The sequence below is a fragment of the Podarcis bocagei genome (assembly GCF_964188305.1).
Source record: "Podarcis bocagei genome assembly, chromosome: 5".
Taxonomy (NCBI): Eukaryota; Metazoa; Chordata; class Lepidosauria; order Squamata; family Lacertidae; genus Podarcis; species Podarcis bocagei.
Window position 1 is genome coordinate 54,958,946 of NC_138129.1, and position 20,175 is coordinate 54,979,120.

General features: G+C 46.9%; 1 protein-coding gene across 1 annotated transcript; it reads left to right on the plus strand.

Moving 5' to 3' along the window:
* Positions 1-7,132: 7,132 nt before the first annotated feature.
* On the plus strand, positions 7,133-19,652 carry LURAP1 (leucine rich adaptor protein 1). Its single transcript, XM_081193241.1, has 2 exons — positions 7,133-8,127; positions 16,271-19,652. Exons 1-2 carry the CDS (start codon positions 7,927-7,929, stop codon positions 16,970-16,972), a joined length of 903 nt encoding a protein of 300 aa, XP_081049367.1. The 5' UTR covers positions 7,133-7,926; the 3' UTR covers positions 16,973-19,652.
* Positions 19,653-20,175: the final 523 nt, after the last annotated feature.

A 20,175-nucleotide genomic window follows, 5' to 3' on the forward strand; every position in this document is an offset into this window, starting at 1 on the left:
GCAGCCGCAGAGGTTTCGGCTTGGCTGTCGATGGGCGGAAGAAGGCGCCGCATGGCAGGGACGCAGTAGTGCCATTGGCCCCCTTGGCCGCCGATCCAAGCGCCGGCCCCACCTCGAAGGAGCGCAGCAGGCGAGGAGGACGAGGAGTCTTCTTTCCAAGCCGCAGGCTGGAGCCCCGAGCAGGCGAGGGCAGGCAGGCGTGCCAAGATCTGTTCCCCCAAAGGTTGGGTAAAAAAGAGAAACCTCGATCCGAAGCCAAGCTGCTTCTTCTGCAGCATATTCGCGTGTATAAAGGGAGAGAGAGGGAAGGAGGGCGCGCGCGCGCACACACACACGTGTAACAAGTTGATACACTAAGGAGTTACCTAAAAGGCAGCGACAGATTTCCTGAAGTCGACTTCTGCTGGGTGGGTGCAAATCCCGAGAAACACGACACGTTAGTTTCAGAGGCTAGTGCGACTTCAAAACCGCGCACCATAGGATCGTTAGTCGCCCCCAGCTAGAAGGGGAGCCTCGATTGCGCCACATTTCTGGATGAATGTGGCGTGCGCGGGGGGGGGGGGGAATAAAAGATGACCACAGCCATTTCTGCTGGCCAGAAGGCTACTTACACCCTTAGAGCATTCTTCAAGAATGGTAAGGTGGCACTTTTAGGTTCTCTGCTCTCTCTCTCTCTCTCTCTCTCTCTCTCTCTCTCTCTCTCACACACACACACACACACACACACACACACACACACAAAACAACAACCCCATGACACACTAAACTATCAGGCGAGTGTTTAGTATGTCATAGGTTTATCCAGTGCTTTAAGGATGTCCTATTCCAAGAGCTCAAAGAGAGGAATAAGGTTGGAGAGGGATTAAAAGTATGAATGCTCTTGCCTCAAGGGTAGAACTTTTAAAATAAGGTTACCAGATTTTTTTCAATGAATCCGGGGACACTTTTCAACTTCCTACTAAATAGATGGATTTCGTCAGGGAACTGATTTGTAAATCCGGGGACTGTCCCCAGGAAACGGGGATGTCTGGTAACCTTATTTTAAAATGACATTAGGAAAGGAGATGCAAAGGGGGGGGAAATCCCACCCAATTGCCTCTCTCACACAGTGCCCCTCCTGTTTCTTTTTTTTTCATCTAGACAACACAAAAGTCCCACCCAATTTACGTAATCCAGGGATGTGGAACCCGTGGTCCTGTAACTGTTGTTAGACTTCACCAGCCTCAGCCAGCATGGCCAATAGGCAGGGATAATGGGTTTTTTAGTCTAGCAATATTTGAAGCACCACAGGCTCCCTTGCCTTGCTTCATCAAGGAGCAGCGATGGTTTAAACTTCTGCTCATTGGAGCCCTTTTCAGCTACAGGTGGTTCTCAGCACAGTCCTACAAGTGCCTGCTGAGAAGCAAGCCCCATTGAGGCTTCTGGAGAAACACAATATATAATTTCAGCTTTTAGAATTTCCTAAAATAAAATATTGAACTCAATAGTTATTAAGTCATTATCTTTGAAAGAAAAATGCTAACCCTGAGAATATGATAGTCGTACCAACATTTTGAGAGTGAAACAAATAACAGAAGAATTCCCATGTTGGAGCAGTCAAAAAACCACTACTGTCCAATCCTACACAAGTTTACTTAGAGAAGTCCCATTAAGCAGGAGCTCCCATGCTGGGCTTTCCTTGCAGCTAACTGTGCACACCTAGTTGTTGGAGAAGGAAGAGCCAGCATTAGAAGTACTGTAGGTTGAAAGTGCAGCCCTACTCCATTCTCTGTGCAACTATACCCTGCACATAATGCATGCATTGGGCTATAGACTCTGTGCACCCATGGCTACTGCAACTGGTGGAGGTGGGATGCAAGGAAAGCAGACACATTCCTCTTGCTTTCACATGTTGAGCCTATACGGATTCAGTCCTAATTTCAATTAGGGGGAGATTGCATCATTACACCACTGGGTGGTGGCATAATAACATGGACAGACGCTAAGCAGCCTTGTTCAAGGAAAAAAAATCTTCAGAGGTAAGGTTAAATAGTTTCATCACGGTAGTTTTTTGTTTTGGCGTCTTACAGCTTATTTACAGATGCATGGAAATTGTTTCCCCCTGTTAGGTTTGAGTGTCTGTGTCTGTTCTCTGCTGCATCCAAGATACCAGGAAAAAAGTTTAATTGGCTCCTGACCAGCCAGCCAGAGAGAACTTTTGCTTGTTTTTATATTTAAAAAATGTGAATTACTTTTTGGTGCCATAGCAGAAAGGCAGTACTGTATATGAGTGCATGAATGAAGCACAATGACTCTCTGTTGAATTATCCTCTGTAGTGCTTATCAAGACATGAAAATGAATTTGATCTTAGGTATAGTTTATTGGTATGGCTAAACATTCAATCTGACCTTTCCGTTAGTTCACAGAGAAGCTGCTTCATTATTTAGTTGTCTGTAACTAGAATTCTGCCCATGTATGAGAGTCTCTCTTACAGAGTGTGGGGTCAGAATACTTCATTCTGTTTCCAAGCTGTGTCAGAGAACAGGTAGGGTGTCCAGCTGCTCCTGAGCCCTTGAGAAGAGGGAAACAGTTAATACAAGGGTGGAGAAATTAAAAATAGAGGCACCTTGTCATCCTTTGCATCTGGTCAGACTTGGCACAGGGTCATAACTGCATTCTTTTCCAGGCCAAGGCAGACTGGGGATATTCTTCTTCTTCTTCTTCTTCTTCTTCTTCTTCTTCTTCTTCTTCTTCTTCTTCTTCTTCTTCCCCTGCCCATTTGGGGCAGTATATGGAATTTTGGCTGGTGCAGCTGCTCCTGCTGAAATTGCTGCCTCCACACAACCTCTAAACGCAGGAGATCCTTGGTCTTATCACCTTCCTCTGTCCTTTCTGACCCCCCTCCTCTGGGCTTGGGTGGGCTGGAGTCTGCTAGGCCCCTTGAAGCAGATTAACAATTTAATGGTTGGCTGGCTCCTCCAGGCATCGCCCTGTAGTGTCTGGCTGGGTGATTTCCCAGAAGGGAAGCCAGATCGCTCTGCTAATTACTAGCCATTCAGACTGGTGTAATTGACAAATAGAAACTCCAGGACAAAGAAGAGGCCACAGCTGTCAAAAAGTATGAACAGGTTCACCAGGTCAAGCACGTCCTCCCATCCAACTAAGTATCCCATCTTGGTACTAGGTGCCTAGACACTTCTTAGGATTAGTAACCGCCCATTCCTCTGGGGAGGAAATTGCATGCTTGATACTTCTACAGCAATATGTGATGAAAAAGGAGTAGGATGCAATGTGGCTGAGGGTCCCTCCAGACTGGCGGGGGCTGCATTTCTTGGTTTGCTTTTTGTATATTCTGCCACATGTCATTGATACAATAATAGTGCATTAGTTGTAGACTTATAGTGGACTGTTCACACACCATGCTGCTTTATCAGCCGCTTCTCCAATGTTATCACGGCATTGCAACAAAATTGGGACACCTTGCAACATTTGTGCTATAAATGTTACAGGATTTGTTATAGGATTTCAGCAGGATGTTATGGGACATGCACTGGTTGGAAAGGAAGCAGTATGTCTGCCCCAGAACTCTTGCAAGCACAAACAGAATTAAAAGCAAGACAGTGTATAGCTGCCTCAATACAAGTCATCATGAGTGCACAGTATAAAGGATGTCTGAAGGGGTCCTAAGTAGCTGCTCATGTGATTGCAGTGCCATACCTCTCCTTTATTGGAACAGTTATATTGAAGAATGAAGGATCTCCATCTAACAAACACCCACTTTCTCCAGTGCATACAGGCTCTTTTGTTGTACCTGGAGTGAGACCAGCCCAGGCTTTGAAGTCTGCACTCCACAAGCTGCCCTGAAATAACACCTATCATGGCACCAGCATTTTGAAAGTGCCCACCATACTGTACAAACAAACAAATGAGAATGTCAAGACTTTGAATGCCCTTAGAGGTATTCCGGCAGAATATTAGGAGGTGACTTGAGTCTTGAGACAACAGTCTGCCCATCTGTGATTCTCAGCAATGGCATGCAGAGGAAAACTGCTTTGCTTTCTTCCAAAGAGAGAAATAACAAACTTAATGCGCAATCCATCTCTCATCTATCATCTATCTATCTATCTATCTATCTATCTATCTACCTACCTACCTACATGATACTACCCTTCATCAAAAGATCTCAGGGCGGTTCAGAAGATTACACACACACACACACACACACACACACACACACACACACACACTACTATTTTTCCAGAAAAAGGTGCCAGATACAATTGGAGCCTTAAACAGTGCTGGGATGTTTGCATGATAGAAGGCGATCCATGGCTGCTTAGATGTCTTCCCACAGAAATTGCATCAATGAGATATTGCAACCATGTGCTAGCGCTGCAGTGCCTTGCCATGTGCCAGCTGGTTTCATCAGAGCATGAAGCCACAGAGTGCAGCGAGCAGAAAGCGATCCATTATGGGAAAGCTGCCAATTTAATGCTTTATATTCTTCCTGTGTTGGGAGGCACAGAATTATGCAGAAGTAAGAACGCCTCCTTCCCCTACTCCCCACTTGATGGCTCAATCTTGTTATTTGACTTGTCAAAGGAGTTGGCTTAGGGATGATGAAAGGGGATAGCTGATTTAGTTCATTGATCTGAAATCCCCTGCTGGTCTAGATTCTAAACTGAATCAATTTCCCTGCAAGGGCAACGTTGATCATTCCCCAAAGGGGCCCCCAGTGTTGGAGGGTCGTGTCACAATCACAAAGAATCCAAAATGGTGCAAAACAATGCTTATTGGGAAATATTCCAACAAGTTTCAAAGAAACCTCTTATTGTCCAAATAACCACCTTTATTCTATGTACGTACAAGGGGCAGTGGCTTTAAACACTATGCTTCCCTAATCATGAATAAAGCAGGGGTGAAATGCAATTTAATGCTCAAAAAGATGTGAGTTAGGGGAGTGTAACACTTTCCCAGCCACTGTTCCCCCCCCCCGACAGTCACTTTTCTCCTATTTAGGTTGACTTCTAGTATTCAAGTCCAGGTGGAAGAAAACTTACCTTGGGGGCACAGACTGCAGGGACAGAGCAGGGTGGGGCAGGGAGAGGAAAGCAGTGGAGATGTCATCCACCTTGCCTCTGCACCCCTCAGATTACACCTCTGTCTCCTTTACGGCACACCTGACTGGGGCAGGCCCTGCATTTAATGAGATGAGGCTGCTGTCATCATCACATGCAGTTTGGCCCCATGCAGATTCCATAAGATTCATTAGAGCAGGAGTGGGGTACATTCAGCAGCTGAATGTGGCCCTCCATGCCTCTCTGTTTGGCCATTGGGAGGCCATTTTGCTGCACTTGAGTGCTTCTGCCAGGGCGCAATATGTCCTTGAGTGGTGAACATGCCTCTGCATTGCTAGGATGGAGGATAGGCAGGTACTTGTGAATAGGTGTGTGTACAGAAACCCATAACTTGTGTGCAGCCTGCTGTACAAAGGGAAAAGGCATACCTGTTGCTTTGCCTACTTTTGCCTCTAGCTCCACCCACCACATGAATGCGGCCCTCGGAAGGTTGCCAAAGAGGAAATGTGGCCCTTGAGTCAACGGCTCCCTTGACCAACTACATTCTTTCTGCGGCACCCCTGTGGGGCTCAGGAGCCCACTTATGTCACCCCTTGCCTGCAGAGCTGGCAGCCTCTCAAGCCTTTTTCGAACACCCTCTCTTGTGGAGTGTTCCCTCAGCCTCCACTATCCTTGGGCTTCCTCTGGGCTTCCTGCCCTGCCCCAAAGAGGCAGCAGTGGGTGCTGCCAGGCCTGCATTGCAGAAGAGCACCCCTTCAGCACCTGGCACTCCGCTCCCAGGCAGGCATTGCACACAGCAGGCACAAAAAAGGCCAGCACAGCACCTGTCTGCCCGCCCAGCCTCCCACTTGTCCGTCCATTCCCAACTGCAAGGGTTGGTGGACTGGCTGGCTGGGCTCCCTTGTCCACTTGCTTGCTTACTCCGAGGCCACCTCAGCTCCTGCCAACCAGCACCCCCTGGCCAGCCCCAGAGGCATCATTTGCCAAGGGAGCTTGTAGCCAGGGCTGCTGCAGCAAACAGCCTTGCATGCAGAGGCAGAGACACGAGAGGGCATCCGAGGAGGGAAAGAAGGAAAGAAAGAAAGAAAGAAAGAAAGAAAGAAAGAAAGAAAGAAAGAGGGAAGGAGGTCGGTGTTGCCTGCCTCACCCCTGACCATTATTCAAGGCACCCCAGGGTGCCACAGCACATTGGCTGAAAACCATTGGAGTAAGCCTATCTGCTCTGCCCGGATTTATTATTAATGTCTCCAGCTGTCATGGAGAAAAGTAATATCACAAAGAGACCTCCAGCCTCATCCCTTCAGGTCTCTTTCTTGCATATAAATCAGTGAGGCAGAATGTGCTGGTGGGCTTTGGACTGAGAATAACTAAGGCCCTCAGGACCATAGAATGGTCAGTGGGGTTCTGCCTCCTTGCAGCAACTGAGGGTGGTGATAGTCATGCCAACAGAGAAGTCCAGTCTAGGCAGAGGCTTCTGTCTCCTTGGGTTGCCCTAATTAATAGAACACAGCAGAGAGAATGGTGTGGACAAAAGGAGAAGCTGACTCCGCTTATCATTGGCTCCAGTTCCACCAGTCATTGGCTCCCCCTGCTGTTGGCCTCCCTGTCTTTAGCCCTATGGGCACCAGGCTCCACTGCCTCCCACTCAGCGCTCTTCCGTTTGCGCAAAGGATGGGATGGAAAGTGCACAACGCAACACTAAACTCCCTGTTAGAAACTGATGTCTGTGTGCAGCCACGGACTCTGTCCAAACCATAGTAGATGGGTTTTGTGGACATCTTGGACATAGCCCGACCAACGCATGACGCAACATCAACTTTGAGGACCCTAAGCAGATTTGGTCAGTGCTTGGCAGGGAGATCAAGCCACCTTGCCTTCAACTTTGGAAGAAAGTCAGGATGTCAATGTAATAATAAAAGAAAGACAGACCAGAGTGGGGGGCGAGCGCGCAACGGAAAAGCACGGGAAAGCGAGGAGGCTAAACGGGATGTTCAGCTTTTAAACCGTTCTGCCTACTAGTGTGTTTTATTAGCATGGCTCCCCACGCGGGGAAATAAGGCAGCAGCGTCATGATGCGCTTATCCGAGGTGCATTACGGTAGCCGGGCTTGTAGCAGTTTGTTTCTCTGCATTGTGCTTTCCTATCCCTGCTCGGGCAGGTGGGAGAGGCTGAAACAGCAGCAGCAGCAGCAGGAGCCGCGTGGGACGTCACTGGGTGACCTGCCTTTGCCGGACGGCCCCGCGCGGGAGGAGACTCTCTAAAGGGACGAGGGATCTCTTTTGTCCTTCGGGGCTGCCTGGAAAACAGACAGCTTCGCAGCTCCGGCGGCAGCCCTTTCCCCGCTCTCCCGCTGCTGCTGCGTGGGGCGGCAACTTTTGCAGGGAGCCCCCTGTCAACTCATGCCAGAAGTGGGTGTCCGCCTCTCCCGAAGGTCCTGGAAGGAGAAAGCAAGGGCGGCAGATGCCCTCCGCCTCTCCTAGAGAAGGCGAGAGCGAAGCAAAGGGGGTTTCATAACTGGCCAAATCCCAGATGGGGAGCAGTGATAAAAGAGAGATCGGAAAGTGGGGAGAGTTGGGAGCCGAGAGGTTTGCAGAGTGAGGCCCACCCCGGATCCTTGGGGCGGGAGGCTTTGCTGCTTGCTGAGCCACCCCAGCCCCGCCCCAGATCTTTGGGGTGCGCTGGGGTGCAGGCCGAGGCGCTGGCTGCCAATTTCTTGATTAAGCAGCGAGGCGCGTTGCTACTTGCGAGCGCATGTAGAGCCCGCCCGCTTTGACTTTGGGAAGGAGTTGGGAAGGTGGGTCCTTGGCTTCCTACTGCTCCAAGCAGGGCCCCTTTCCCCAATCGGAAGGCGGCTCCAGTCTCCTGGGCATGGAGGTCCCGGGGAGTTGCGCCGAGCTCCCGCTGCCCCACGACCTGAAGGATCTGGAGAGCAAAGTAGGGCAGAAGGCCCCCGACGGGCTGCTCCGCTGGCTCAGGGAGGATCCCGCCGCTCATCTGCTCCGGAGCAGCCCCAGCCGGGGTCTGCGCCACGGCCTGGGAGAGAAGATCAAGGCACTGAAGCTGGAGCTGGTGAGTTCTGCTGCCCCCATTTTTGGGGTTACCTGTGGGGTGACAGGGGAAAAGCACGACTCGAAACTCCATCTCTTTTCTTTTTATCTATGGAGCTAGAAGCACGCCCTCCCTGCTCCCGTGGAACGGGGTAACGATTCATTCCCATCCTAACAACTCAGTGGTGTATAAAAAAAGCCTTCCCATGAACTCAGACCATTGGTCCTTCCAGCTCTGCATGCCTCCTCTGATTGGCAGAGGTTTCCTTCCAGCTCTGGCAGAGATCCTGGGACCTTCTAAACGCATGCTGTACCCACTGGGCTACATGGCCGTTCGGGGGTAGGTGGACAGTGCCTCCCCATCCTCACTGCTAGGATTTGCCACCATCCACTTCTTCATACAGTCCTCCTTTCCTGTGTGAGAGAAGTGCTGGGCAACTCTGTCCAAGTTCCACCTCTACTGTGCCTTCCAGTGTGGGATTGAGAATCTGCGTTTTCTAAACCTAAATGTTTGGAGACAATAAGCGTGCATCATTTCTTTGCTGGGGAGGGAGGTCCATTTATCCAGGGGATCTGTTACTTTACATTTGCATCACATTACATTTGCTAACTGCACCCCAACCATTTATACGTGCATCTTTTCATTCCAATTCATGTAGTAGCTGATCATTAGAATCATAGGAAGGGGTCTCAGAGGTCATCCAGCTCAACCCCCTACTTATGCAGGAACTCCAGTATTGCAGCATCTGTGATAAGTGGCTGCTTCCACTTGAACCTCAGGTCACAGCAAACCAGTTCTAATGCACACAAACCATGTTTTGCCTGTCATAAGTGACTCTGCTGGAACGGTGCTTCTAGCAACAATCAACCAGTCTTTCCTTTTCTATGTTTTTCCTGCCATCTCCTGCCATGAGAGAGTGGCTGTGGGATTGTGGCCCTCCAGATGTTGTTGGTCTACAACTCCTATAATCCCCAACCACTGGCCATGCTGGTTGGGAGCGATGGGGTTTGAGCAACAACCGGAGTGATTCCCTGCATTTCAGGTGCTGGAGGCAGGAAGGCGTTTCAAGTCCCGAGTCCCCGTTTCACAGACCAACAGGGTCTTGGGACCCATGGTGTCAATTCAGCCAGTGTTTCAGTGGAAATGTGATTTCATTGGGAATCTGGACTGATTAAGCACATACTCTTTCTATAATGTCTGTTTTTGAGATATTGGCTAGAACGGGATATTTGATGATGGACTGATGCTGAAGAGCTAAGGATACATAGAGTAAGTAAAGCACCATTGGATGCAGTGGGACATACTCCCAAGTAAGCATGCGTAGGATTGCAGTTTGCACTATATACATATACACATATACAGACACATGCTATATAAATATAATGTGTGTGGCAAAGTGTTCTTGCTAAGATTGTGAACTATGAACAGAGAAGCTCATGGCTCAAATCTCATCTCAGTCATGGGCTTACTAAGGTCACTCAGTCTTAGCCTCAGCCTCTCTTCTGCAACTGGGGATCCTAACAGTGGTCCACCTTACAGGAATATTTTAAGAATTGTTAAAAAATAATGACTATGAAATGCTTCAAACACTTTAAATCCACAGTACAAATGCTAAATGTTGTTGTCTGCAAACTTTTGATGCAATCCAATATACATGCCTACTGAGAAGTGAGTCTCATTGTCTTCAATGGAGATTACTTCCAGGTGAGTTCAAATACAACTGAACCCAAACCACTGCCGGGAGCCTTTTCCAACTTGCCTGTTAATGTGACAAAAATGCAATAAACAGCAGGAATATCAATCTAATCCACAGATATTGCTGATGAAATTATTCTGAGCCTTTTATTATCTTCCACTTAGATCTTGACATGGAAGTGATCCTTTCCCAGACATCAGCATAAAAAAAGAGAACAATAAGAAATGTGGTTTATTGTTAGATTGCTTCCTCAGGGAGAAAATAGTATACAAGGGTACAGCCTCTTGTCCTCCACAGATTGGCTGGCTCTTTGCCTAAGGGATACATCTGCTCCACAGCATGAGAAAGATGCTCTTGAGGTCTCTGAACTGGTAGAAAGGCTGCGGGGAGGAGGTTGAAGGCGGCATTCAGCTTCATTTATCATCCATTCAGTTTCAAATGCTGAGGTTTCTTTATTTGCAAGGATGCTGAGAAATGGGGGAAGAAAACAGTTGGGATACATTAGCTCAGAGCTAATGCTAACTTTGGAGACTGATTTCCAAATATGGCGAGTCCCACTGCCTTGGGACACACCCTTCCATATGAATGCAAATAAAATAAAATATCAGTATAGCCTGCTTGTATCCATTTGCACATACCTAGATGTTTCTTAGTCGAATAAGCAGTGGGTCTGGTAAGCTACTTGCCCCAAAGGGGAATTACTAACCTCAGGAACATGAGAGGGTAGCTAGCTGTAATTGCAGTAGTGAATTTTGCAAAGATTTGTGGATGGCCCAGTTTCACTATCCTCTAACTGAGATGGAGCTAGAGAATGACAGTAACCTATGGTCACTTAGTGAGCTATAGCTGAGATATAACTTGCACTGGGAACTTCTTGTCTCATCAAAACTCCTGCTCTTCACCCTGAAGTTAGACCAGTTGCTGGATTGGATCAAGTCTTTTTGAAACAAGTGGGATATTTTCTATTTAGACTGAAGTCAGATGTTTGTTGCACATACGCTGATGAGGCTAAAATTTTCATTCATTCATTCATTCATTTTATTAAATTTGTATACTGCCCTTCATCCACAGATCTCAGGGCGAGTCAAAACACAAAATTACAACATGAAAAGCACAAAATACATAATAAGTAGGAACCAAAGCAAACCAATAATCTCCCCTCCCTTAATACATTTAAAAGGGCATTGAATGCTAATCAGCCAAAGGTCTGTTTAAGAGGAATATTTTTTTTTGCCTAGTGCCTAAAGGTGTTTAATGAAGGCTCCAGCCAAACCTCCCTGGGGACAGCATTCCACAAACAGGGAGCCACTGCAGAAAAGGCCCATTCTCATGTTGCCACCCTCCAGATCTCACGTAGAGGAGGCACATGAAGAAGAGCCTCAGATGATGATCGCAGGGTTTGGTCAGTTCATATGGGCAGAGGCAGTTCTTGTGGTCCTGAGCCATTTAAAGCTTTATAGGTCAAAACCAACACTTTGACTTGGGCTCAGAAACTAATTGGCAGCCAGTGCAGCTGGATTCTAATTGTACTTTGCACAACTGATTTCTCAATTTGGTTACAATCCTAAAAGACAGAGGGACCTGATTTCACTAGCGGCAAGCACAAAGGGGAAGTTTGTGTCTGTTCTTAATCCCTGGGAAAGTTGGGATTTGGATCAAACCAGAAAATGTGCTGCTTGATCCCCATTAATCGCTAATTAATATTAATACCAAGTGCCTTTGGGGCGAACACTGTGCCACTGCAGCAGCACTTGAGAGATATCAAGCAGGGAGGAATGAAATCCCAGTATCTTTTTTTAAAAAAAACACCCAACCAATTCTTTGTACTACTCAACATTATTTGCAAATCATGGCCCATTTTGCTAAAGCTCTCCTTAGCATCTTGCTTTTGAACAGATCAGCAGGCAGATATGGTACTTGTCAGTGTAAGAGAGCCGGGGAACTTAGCATGCCCATAAATATGACAGCTGAGAGGCTTTGGCGCACAGAACTCAGAATCACCAGGTTGTCTCAATTTCTGTATTCTTCCTTTTTTTCTCAGGCTAAGGTTAAGTGTAAACAGTTACGCTGCATTGCTTTAGATCTTGGGCCTATATATATAGGCCCAAGATCTGAAGCAAGACAATGTAACTGTTTGCACTTAACCTTGTACTTATATATATGGTACCTTTTGGGTATTCAATGTACTTAGAGCAGGGATGGGGAACCTGGGTCCTCCACAGGTGGCTGGACTCCAACTTCCATCAGCCATAGCTGTAGTCCAGCAATATTTGGAAGGCCACAGTTTTCCCTCCCCTGCTTTACGGGAATGTTGGACGGTGTGTCCTACATTGAAATGTGAGGCTCAAAGCCAACTTGTAAGTTCATGGTTGTGCAGAGATTTGAATCACACACACCCTACAGGCAGGAATTAGAAATGACCATAAGGAACAATGACTGCTGGGTGTTGAGTGGAATAATAATAATAATAATAATAATAATAATAATAATAATAATATACTGGTGGAGGAGGGTTAGCCTCTTCCTTTTTACTGTTGCCCTGGTTTCATAGGTGGGGGGATAGACAGGTGCTTGTTTTTAGGACAAAAAATAATATGTCCTACATAACATGTCTCCTGCCAACCTAGCAGGTTGCATGTCAAAGTGCAAGTAGATAAATAGGTACCACTCCGGCGGGAAGGTAAACAGCATTTCCGTGCGCTGCTCTGGTTTCGCCAGAAACAGCTTAGTCATGCTGGCCACATGACCCAGAAAAACTGTCTGCGGACAAACGTCGGCTCCCTCAGCCAGTAAAGCGAGATGAGCGCCGCAACCCCAGAGTCGTCTGCGACTGGACTTGACTGTCAGGGGTCCTTTACCTTTACATAACGTGGTTCTGCATGTTTGGTGCCAGTGTGGTGTAGTGATTAGAGTGCAGGACCTGTGAGACCAGGGTTCAAATTCCCACTCAGCCTAAATTGTGTGTGTGTAAGAGAAAGTGGCAGAAGGGAATCATGTGTGAAGCACATGTTTCCACATGAGACTCCTTATCTGTCTTTGGATATGTGGGTGGAAGCTTGCTCAGGGCAATGGTATCCCCACCCATGTTGTGCTTGCCATGCAAATATGTTACACAGATGTACCCAAATGTGGATTAATGCAGTTCTTAGAGAGGGGGTGGGAGTTTGTCATCTGTACATGATTGGTACAAGAAGCTGCAGGTCCCAATGGTTTTAGCAATTTCAAGGAGCCACTTTGCGCTTGGCGGCTGGTTGTTAAAACTTGCTTTTCGTACAGCCCTGGCTCCACCGCTATCAGATAACTTCACTGCAGTCTTTGAGCCCAGACCTTACTCTGTTTATTCAAAAGTAAGTCACTTAAGAGTAAGGTATTTAGAATACTGGCCTTAGTGAATCCTGTACTTGCTGCAATGCCTAGCGTCCTTAATCCTGCAATGTCTCATTGTACTCCAAAGGCATGTGAGGCCACCTCCCTGCTGAAATGAAACAGGTCTGGGTCTGGTCCATGCCTAGATGGGTGACTAGCTGGGAATCGCATGCCTGCCTGCTTGGGTTCTAGATGAAAGATAGGTGCGTTATGAATGGAAACAAATAAGTTTAAGAAACATGCTGTGAGCTTATAATTACCGTATTTTTTGCACCATAACACTCACTTTTTTCCTCCTGAAAAGTAAGGGGAAATGTCTGTGCGTGTTACGGAGGGAATGCCTACGGGTGGCATGCCTACGGATTTTCCTCCTATAAAAACTATGTGCGTGTTATGGTCGGGTGCGTGTTATAGAGCGAAAAATACGGTAGTTTGTGGTGGTTTTCTGTCCCTTATTAATCAAGCAAATTGAATTCTTACATATTTTACCATCCCTGGGCATAGAAGATATACCATGGAGATATGTTGCTAGCTCCTAGCACATTAGGGTAGGCATTGTGGTGCCCTCCAGGTCCTAGTGGACTCCAGTTCCCATCATCCCTGACCCTGACTGTTGTCCATCCAGGTTGGGACTGCTGGGAAGTGTAGCCTAAGAACAACTGACGGGCACCAGGTTGACGAAGGCTGCCCTATGGGAACATCAGCACAGACGTTTTCATAAGGTCCAGGGGGACATATCCAGAGTATCCCTGTGGTCCACATGCAGTAGGATATTTAGACTGTTCCCCTAACAATCTGCATCACAGTCAGCGCCATTTTTATTTAAGTGTGCAGCCCAGAGATGTAGGCTGTATTGCCACTGTATTTTCTTTAAACCTATAGCAATTTAGGTCTTAACATGTTTTAAATGGAAGCAGAGACTCTGGAAAACAATTCAGAAGCCTATGCTCACTGCCTGCATCCATCCAATTTCAGACTGAACACATTCATTCCGCCCACTGGGAATTGCCACTACAAAGCAGTCACATCTCTTTAAAGAACAGCTGCTGTTCTGTTTATTTGCCTTTATTCAAAAATAGAACTATACATTAGTGCAACAGGATCCATGTCCTGCAGACCTGCCATTTGTTCTCTGGTCTTTTCCTGGTTTTTAAAAAGCACTTCCTGGACAAGTATTTCCTTAGTCACAGTTCCTCCATCTGTTCATTCAGACTTCCCCTTTCCAAGACCAGCTGCAATGGAAGTGCAAACCTGCTGGTATGTAAATATTATTTTGCTACCTCAAGCCCATGTAAAATGGCTTGAAACCTATAACCCAAAACTAGCTATGGGGTATTATCGAAGGAAAAGTGGACACGATTAACACTTCACCATTCCTTGTTAAGTGCCCAACTGAGTGCCCTGGCCAACTACCGGTAACTCTGCTCTCCAAAAAAGGAGGATCTATTCCATGTCTGAGCTCATGAGCAGAAACTGTGAGGATATATCTACATCTATTCAAGTCATCTGTACCTGAAACAGATCTGGTCTAGTACTAATTATTCTCCACTGAATACATTGGAATCTGGCACTCTAACAGTCATCGCCAGTACTGATTTTTGGTATCAATTAGTTAGTTAAAGTTCTTTTTCTTTTAGAAGAAGAAAAGGAGGGTTTCGATGTTTATACATACATTTCAGAGCAGCTCTTCATGTTGGAGTTGCTGCAGGAAACACAAGTATCACACTGGTGCTTCTTGCAGTAACTATGTACATTTCGAATGCTATGCACCCCGATTGGATTAGACATCTGTACACCTGCACTTTTGACATCCGCTGTGGGAAGCACTAATGTAATGCTGGTGTTGCCTGCAGAAATCATAATGTGTCAAGCTGCCCTTAGTTGATGGCTTTCATTCTTTCTCTGTGTTGGTCTTCACTGGCCTTTGGTGGTGCACTTGGTCTCTAGGTGAAGACAGGTCTGCTGTTTGTTTTCCCATTTCGCTATGTGCTGTTGGAACTGTTTCTCCTCTGTCCATGGTGCTCACATGCCTCATCAGCTAGTTCAATGGCATCTTGTCCAGCTGGAATCATTTACCAATACCACTGCCTTTGAATCTAGCCTAATAAATCAAAACTTCTCTAAACAAATCATTTGCTAGCTTTTCAAGATCCTTGCCTCTCTTCCGAGTTTGTGACAGCACCGTGGAGTTTTGTGCTAGCTGCACTCAAGAGCAAATGCTGTGTACAACTGGGAGAACTTTGATGGAACTCAGCTTCTCCATGTGAAACCTGGGGACTGATTCATAAACTGTGTTTTTTAAATTGAAGAATGTTGGATTATGCTTTTTGTTAGGAGCTGTTTGCCCCTGGTTTATATACAAAGGCCTCTGATCTTCACCATGCCACTGCACTGGGAGAGGGAAAGGTTTGAGGTAGCTTGTGGAAATGAGGTAGCTACAGGAAAAAATGGTTTCTGTGGAAAAACCCAGGAAAGATGTAATGGCTGTTTTGTTTTTAAGGGGGGATTTTTGTTTTTAAGGGGGGATTCTAGGTAGCTTAAGTGAAATTTATTTCAGGACCAACAGGGTTTTTTTTTTGGGGGGGGGGGAATTGTCTTCCTGAGGGGCAGTAAATTCTCATGCAATACATGGGGCATTCTGGTGAGACCTCTGTTGTTGCTGCATTTCATTTCAGCCACCTGGTGTTTTTTCCTCGTTTTCATTGTTGCCTGCCACATGGAGCACATGAGAAGCTCCTGGCCCAACTGAGAGAAGTCCAGTGCCAAGAACCACCCCTTGCCAGTTGGCATTGTTACTGTATTTATTTATATTTGCATCATCAGAACACTTTGGTGGTTCTTCATGAAAGCAGGGCCGTTGCACTGAGTGACCAAGGGGAAAGGCCATAGCATGCAGAATGCTACAATTTCAGTTCCCAGCATTTCCACTTAGGATCATGCTAGGAGAAACCCCTTCCTGAATCTCACCACCAGTCAATGCAGACAAGACTGAGCTAGATTCCCATGTTCCTGTGCTATACATATATACCTTCCAGAAGGTCCTCCATTCCATATCTCCTGCAGCTAATAGTTTCATGCTGCGTTTTCTTTCCTATCCCACAGGCCTACCTGAGAGCAATAGACATCAAGATCCTACAGCAGCTAGTAGCAGTGCACGAGGGCATAGAGGCGGTGAAGTGGCTCCTGGAGGAGAAAGGGACGCTGACCAGCCGCTGCAGCAGCCTCACCAGCAGCCAGTACAGCCTGGTGGAGAGTCAGGAGACATCCCGGCGGGGCAGCTGGAACAGCCTTCAAGACCCCAATGACAAGTTGGACAGCATCTCCATTGGCAGCTATTTGGACACACTTGCTGATGATATGGATGAGTATGGGCAAAGCTCTTCCATGGAACCCATAATGTCCTCCACCCTGGGCAGGCCACTGGCCAGAGCCGAGCTGGAAAGATCAAAGACTGACCTAGAGAGGGCTTTTCCTGCCAAGGGTGAGAAAGAGCCGGAGAAAAGCAAAATGTGCCTCGAGAGGGTCCCCGTTAAAAGCCAGTGTTCAAGTGAGCCAAACAGAGCTGCTGGGCAGTCACCACCAATGGCCAATGGGATATTGGGCAGAAATGTCCCAGGGCTGGAGCAAAGCACTGAGGTTAAGTTACCCTTGGCAGCTGCCGAGCAGTTGAGCAGCCCAGCAGCAAAGGCCTTGAGGAGCAGCAAAGTTGACTTGGAGAACTGCAAGTTGAATAGCAGGAGGCACTTGGAGTATGATGCCCATTGGCAGTGGGTTCAGTCTCAAGACGATGTGACGTTCTTGTAGCATCCCAGACTTGCTGCCTGGGCTAGCAGGTTATGGGCTCAGGGCCTCATGCAGCTACAGCAGTTTGCACTTTGGATTGGACCATCTGTCTTCCTTGCCCAAATGGTTGCTTCTGTTTGCTGCATTTGCTGGTGGACACAACATAGAGTTGCATGGTTCTCCCTTGTCATTAACCACCTCTAGGAACAGCTCTTGGGTCGAGCGATACCTGTTGGAGGGGTTCTTGGCCTTCCATCACGGCATCCTTCAGTCTTGTGCAATAATGTTTCTAGTCTCTGAGAGAGATGCTGTGTTGTCATGTGTGGCACATCACTGCTTCCACGCATCCATGAGGTTTGGAGAAAGAGCAACGAGGCGCACATACCTTGATGCAACCCATGTGGCTTTCCTTGGGAGAACTCTGCCCCCTATTCTTCCTGTTCATGTTAACAGAAAGTTGTTCGTGGGTTTCAGATGGGAAGCAGAGTCACGCCTTTGACACCACTTCCCCTTCTCATCTGTTTCATTATTATGCACTTTGATGGGGAGATTATCCCTCCTTTGCTCAGCAAAGTCCCAGGTTTGAGAAAGGAATGGGGAAAACAAATTCTGGTTTGTTTGCAGCACTCACCATGATGAGCATTCCTCTCTGCTCTTCGCTGCCTCCACCTGAGCTGGAGCAGAAATTGGGGGGGGGGGCAGTAACCATTCCTACAGTTCTGATGGGCATCAAAGGCACTTTGAGAAGGGCTAGAGCAGGAATGGGGACATTCAGATCCAGGGGACAAGCACAGACCTCCAGACTTCTCTGCCTGGCCTGTAGGGATCCCCTACAGACTGCTTTCCCCCAGCTACACTCCTCTGTGGCCACAGCCCTCACCAGTCCTACTTTGCATCCTCCTTGGGTGTTTTTGTCTGGCTGGAATGTGTCCTTGAACTCTGAAAATGCTTCTTGGTTGCTTGGATGGAGGATAGAGGTGTGTGTATTTGTGCCTACTCTGTACAATGGTAACATTTACATTTATTGCTCTGCCCACTTCTACCCCTGGCTCTTCCCTCCACTGAGATGTGGCCCCCAGAAGTTTGTCTAGAAGTGCCTCTGTTGCACTGAAGGTGTTCCAAATGTAGCATGTCTCTGGGGATTATTTCCCTGTCCCCAGTTCCATGCTTTGAGGGAGCCCAAGTACCTTGGAGGTACACAAACAAGCCCCAGATCTCTTTCCAAGCTTAAAGGGGGGGGGCAGGAATCATGGTTGGAGACAGGACACTGCTTCTCTCTGATGTTCACACATTTTACAAGGCCAGCATTCATCAGCCTGGTACCCTTCAGATGTTTCTGAACTATAGCACCCATCATCCCTGACCCTTGCTACATGCTGGCTTGAGCAAACAGGGTTGTTGTTGTGGAAACATTTGAAGGGCACCAGATTGGGGGAAGTTGGTCAATGAAAATTCTGGGGAGAAGAACTGAGGGTGTGCTCAAATGTTCGGGAGCCAGCATATTTTCCAGTGTCACCTCCATAGAGGGACACAGACACAGACAGATATGCTTTTGTCACTATCTGCAGGCTGATAGCCAGGGACCTGGGTTTTCCTCAACCCCATGTGCTTTGTTTCTGGTGTGGATTCAAAGAGGTTGACTAGCTTTTCTCCCATGCAATTTACCCTGTAGTAAGAGGGAGATGGAATTACCTGATTTTGTGGGGATGTCATAAAGCCAACGTTTGACTCCTGCTAAAACAAAAATCTAATCTTCCTCTTTTTTTAGAAAGGGAATAAAGGAGCAGGCGGAAGTAGTTTCGGCTTTGTTTAAATTAATGGTCCCTTTAACCCACTTTGGCTAAGACTGAAACAGGACCAATTTTGGACTCTCTCTGATGCAAATCCTCCAGTCTCTTCCCTGTAAGGTTTGACAATTCATTTGCTATTCCCTCCTCCTCGCTGCACCATGCCCCACATTGCTGCAATTTTTGACCTGCCAGCATTGTAGACAATGTCAAATTCATAAAAGCAGGGTGGACAGGTGCTGTCAGTAACGCCAGATATCTGTCAGCCTTACATAATTTTGCAGTGCTTCTGTTGAGCCACTGTGCACTTTCATCCTGCAAGTTTCAAAACCATTTTTCACAGCACAGCATGCTACATTCTGAATCCTCATGGTATTTTCTTTGAAATCCTTTTAAACATGGTTTTGTATTTGAGGAGCATCCATCTTCTCCCTAGATTTTCTTTCAGAACCTTGCGTGCCAAAATGACATCGGCCAATCTGGTCTTACCATCTTTTCTGTGAAGGCTCACTTAAATTTTCCGTGTCTGTTATGCTCATCATTCTTAAAGGCACCAGCTCCTCAGCTGCAATACAACGTTCAGCACTCAGCTATGCATGCCGTGTGATGAAAGTAGATGTGTCCAGCATATGACAGAGTTCACTATGCATTTGAATTCTGGTTTTGACAACAAAGTCACAACAGCCCTCTCCTGAAGGTTTCAACGTAATTCTAATGAGGAAAACACACACACACACACACACACACACACACACACACACACACACACCACCTCAAAGTGTTGCATCAACAACCTTAAGGACTTGTTGTTTTCTCAGGCCGCTAGGAAAACACACAGATTTCCCATGTAATGCTGAATTGCAAAGGGTGAAATTACACAGAACCCTTAATTGTATAACAGCAACTGTCACTTTTTTTTAAAAAAAGGATTCAACTTTGAATGATGGGGAGGGGGACTTTAATCCTTTCCTCCTATGTTATCACCCTGATACTATTCCTTCCCAAACTGCTACTTTTGGGGGTGGGGAGCAAAATTTAGAGAGGAAGGCCTTTTTCATTCAAACTGTGACACGGGGCTGGAAAAGGGTTAGTCCCTTCCCCACATGCTTGAGTCCTAATCCTGATTGCACCACCGTGTGTGTGTGTGTGTGTGCAATTTAAGCAGCATGTTTAAAGATAAACTACAGTACATGCATTTTAAGAACAAGACACATTTATTTCAATCATGCAATTGATGATGGCCAATCTAATTTGACCCCGAATACCTCCCCCCGCCCCATTATCCTCTTCTGAGCTGCTGTGGGTTGGTACAAACTATGTGGTCTTAAAAACATGAAGAATCCAAACTCAGAAATGAGAGCAGCAGCAGCAGCAGCAGTGGCTGCCCTCTGTGAAGAGACCTATATTGCTTCATCTGTCAGTTATATCCACCCTTAA

Bases quoted from the DNA above. Each gene is read 5' to 3' on its own strand.
- LURAP1 (XM_081193241.1), top strand. From the start codon at position 7,927: ATGGAGGTCCCGGGGAGTTGCGCCGAGCTCCCGCTGCCCCACGACCTG. The intron at 8,128-16,270 runs GTGAGTTCTGCT...CCTATCCCACAG, and splicing joins AGGCACTGAAGCTGGAGCTG to GCCTACCTGAGAGCAATAGA.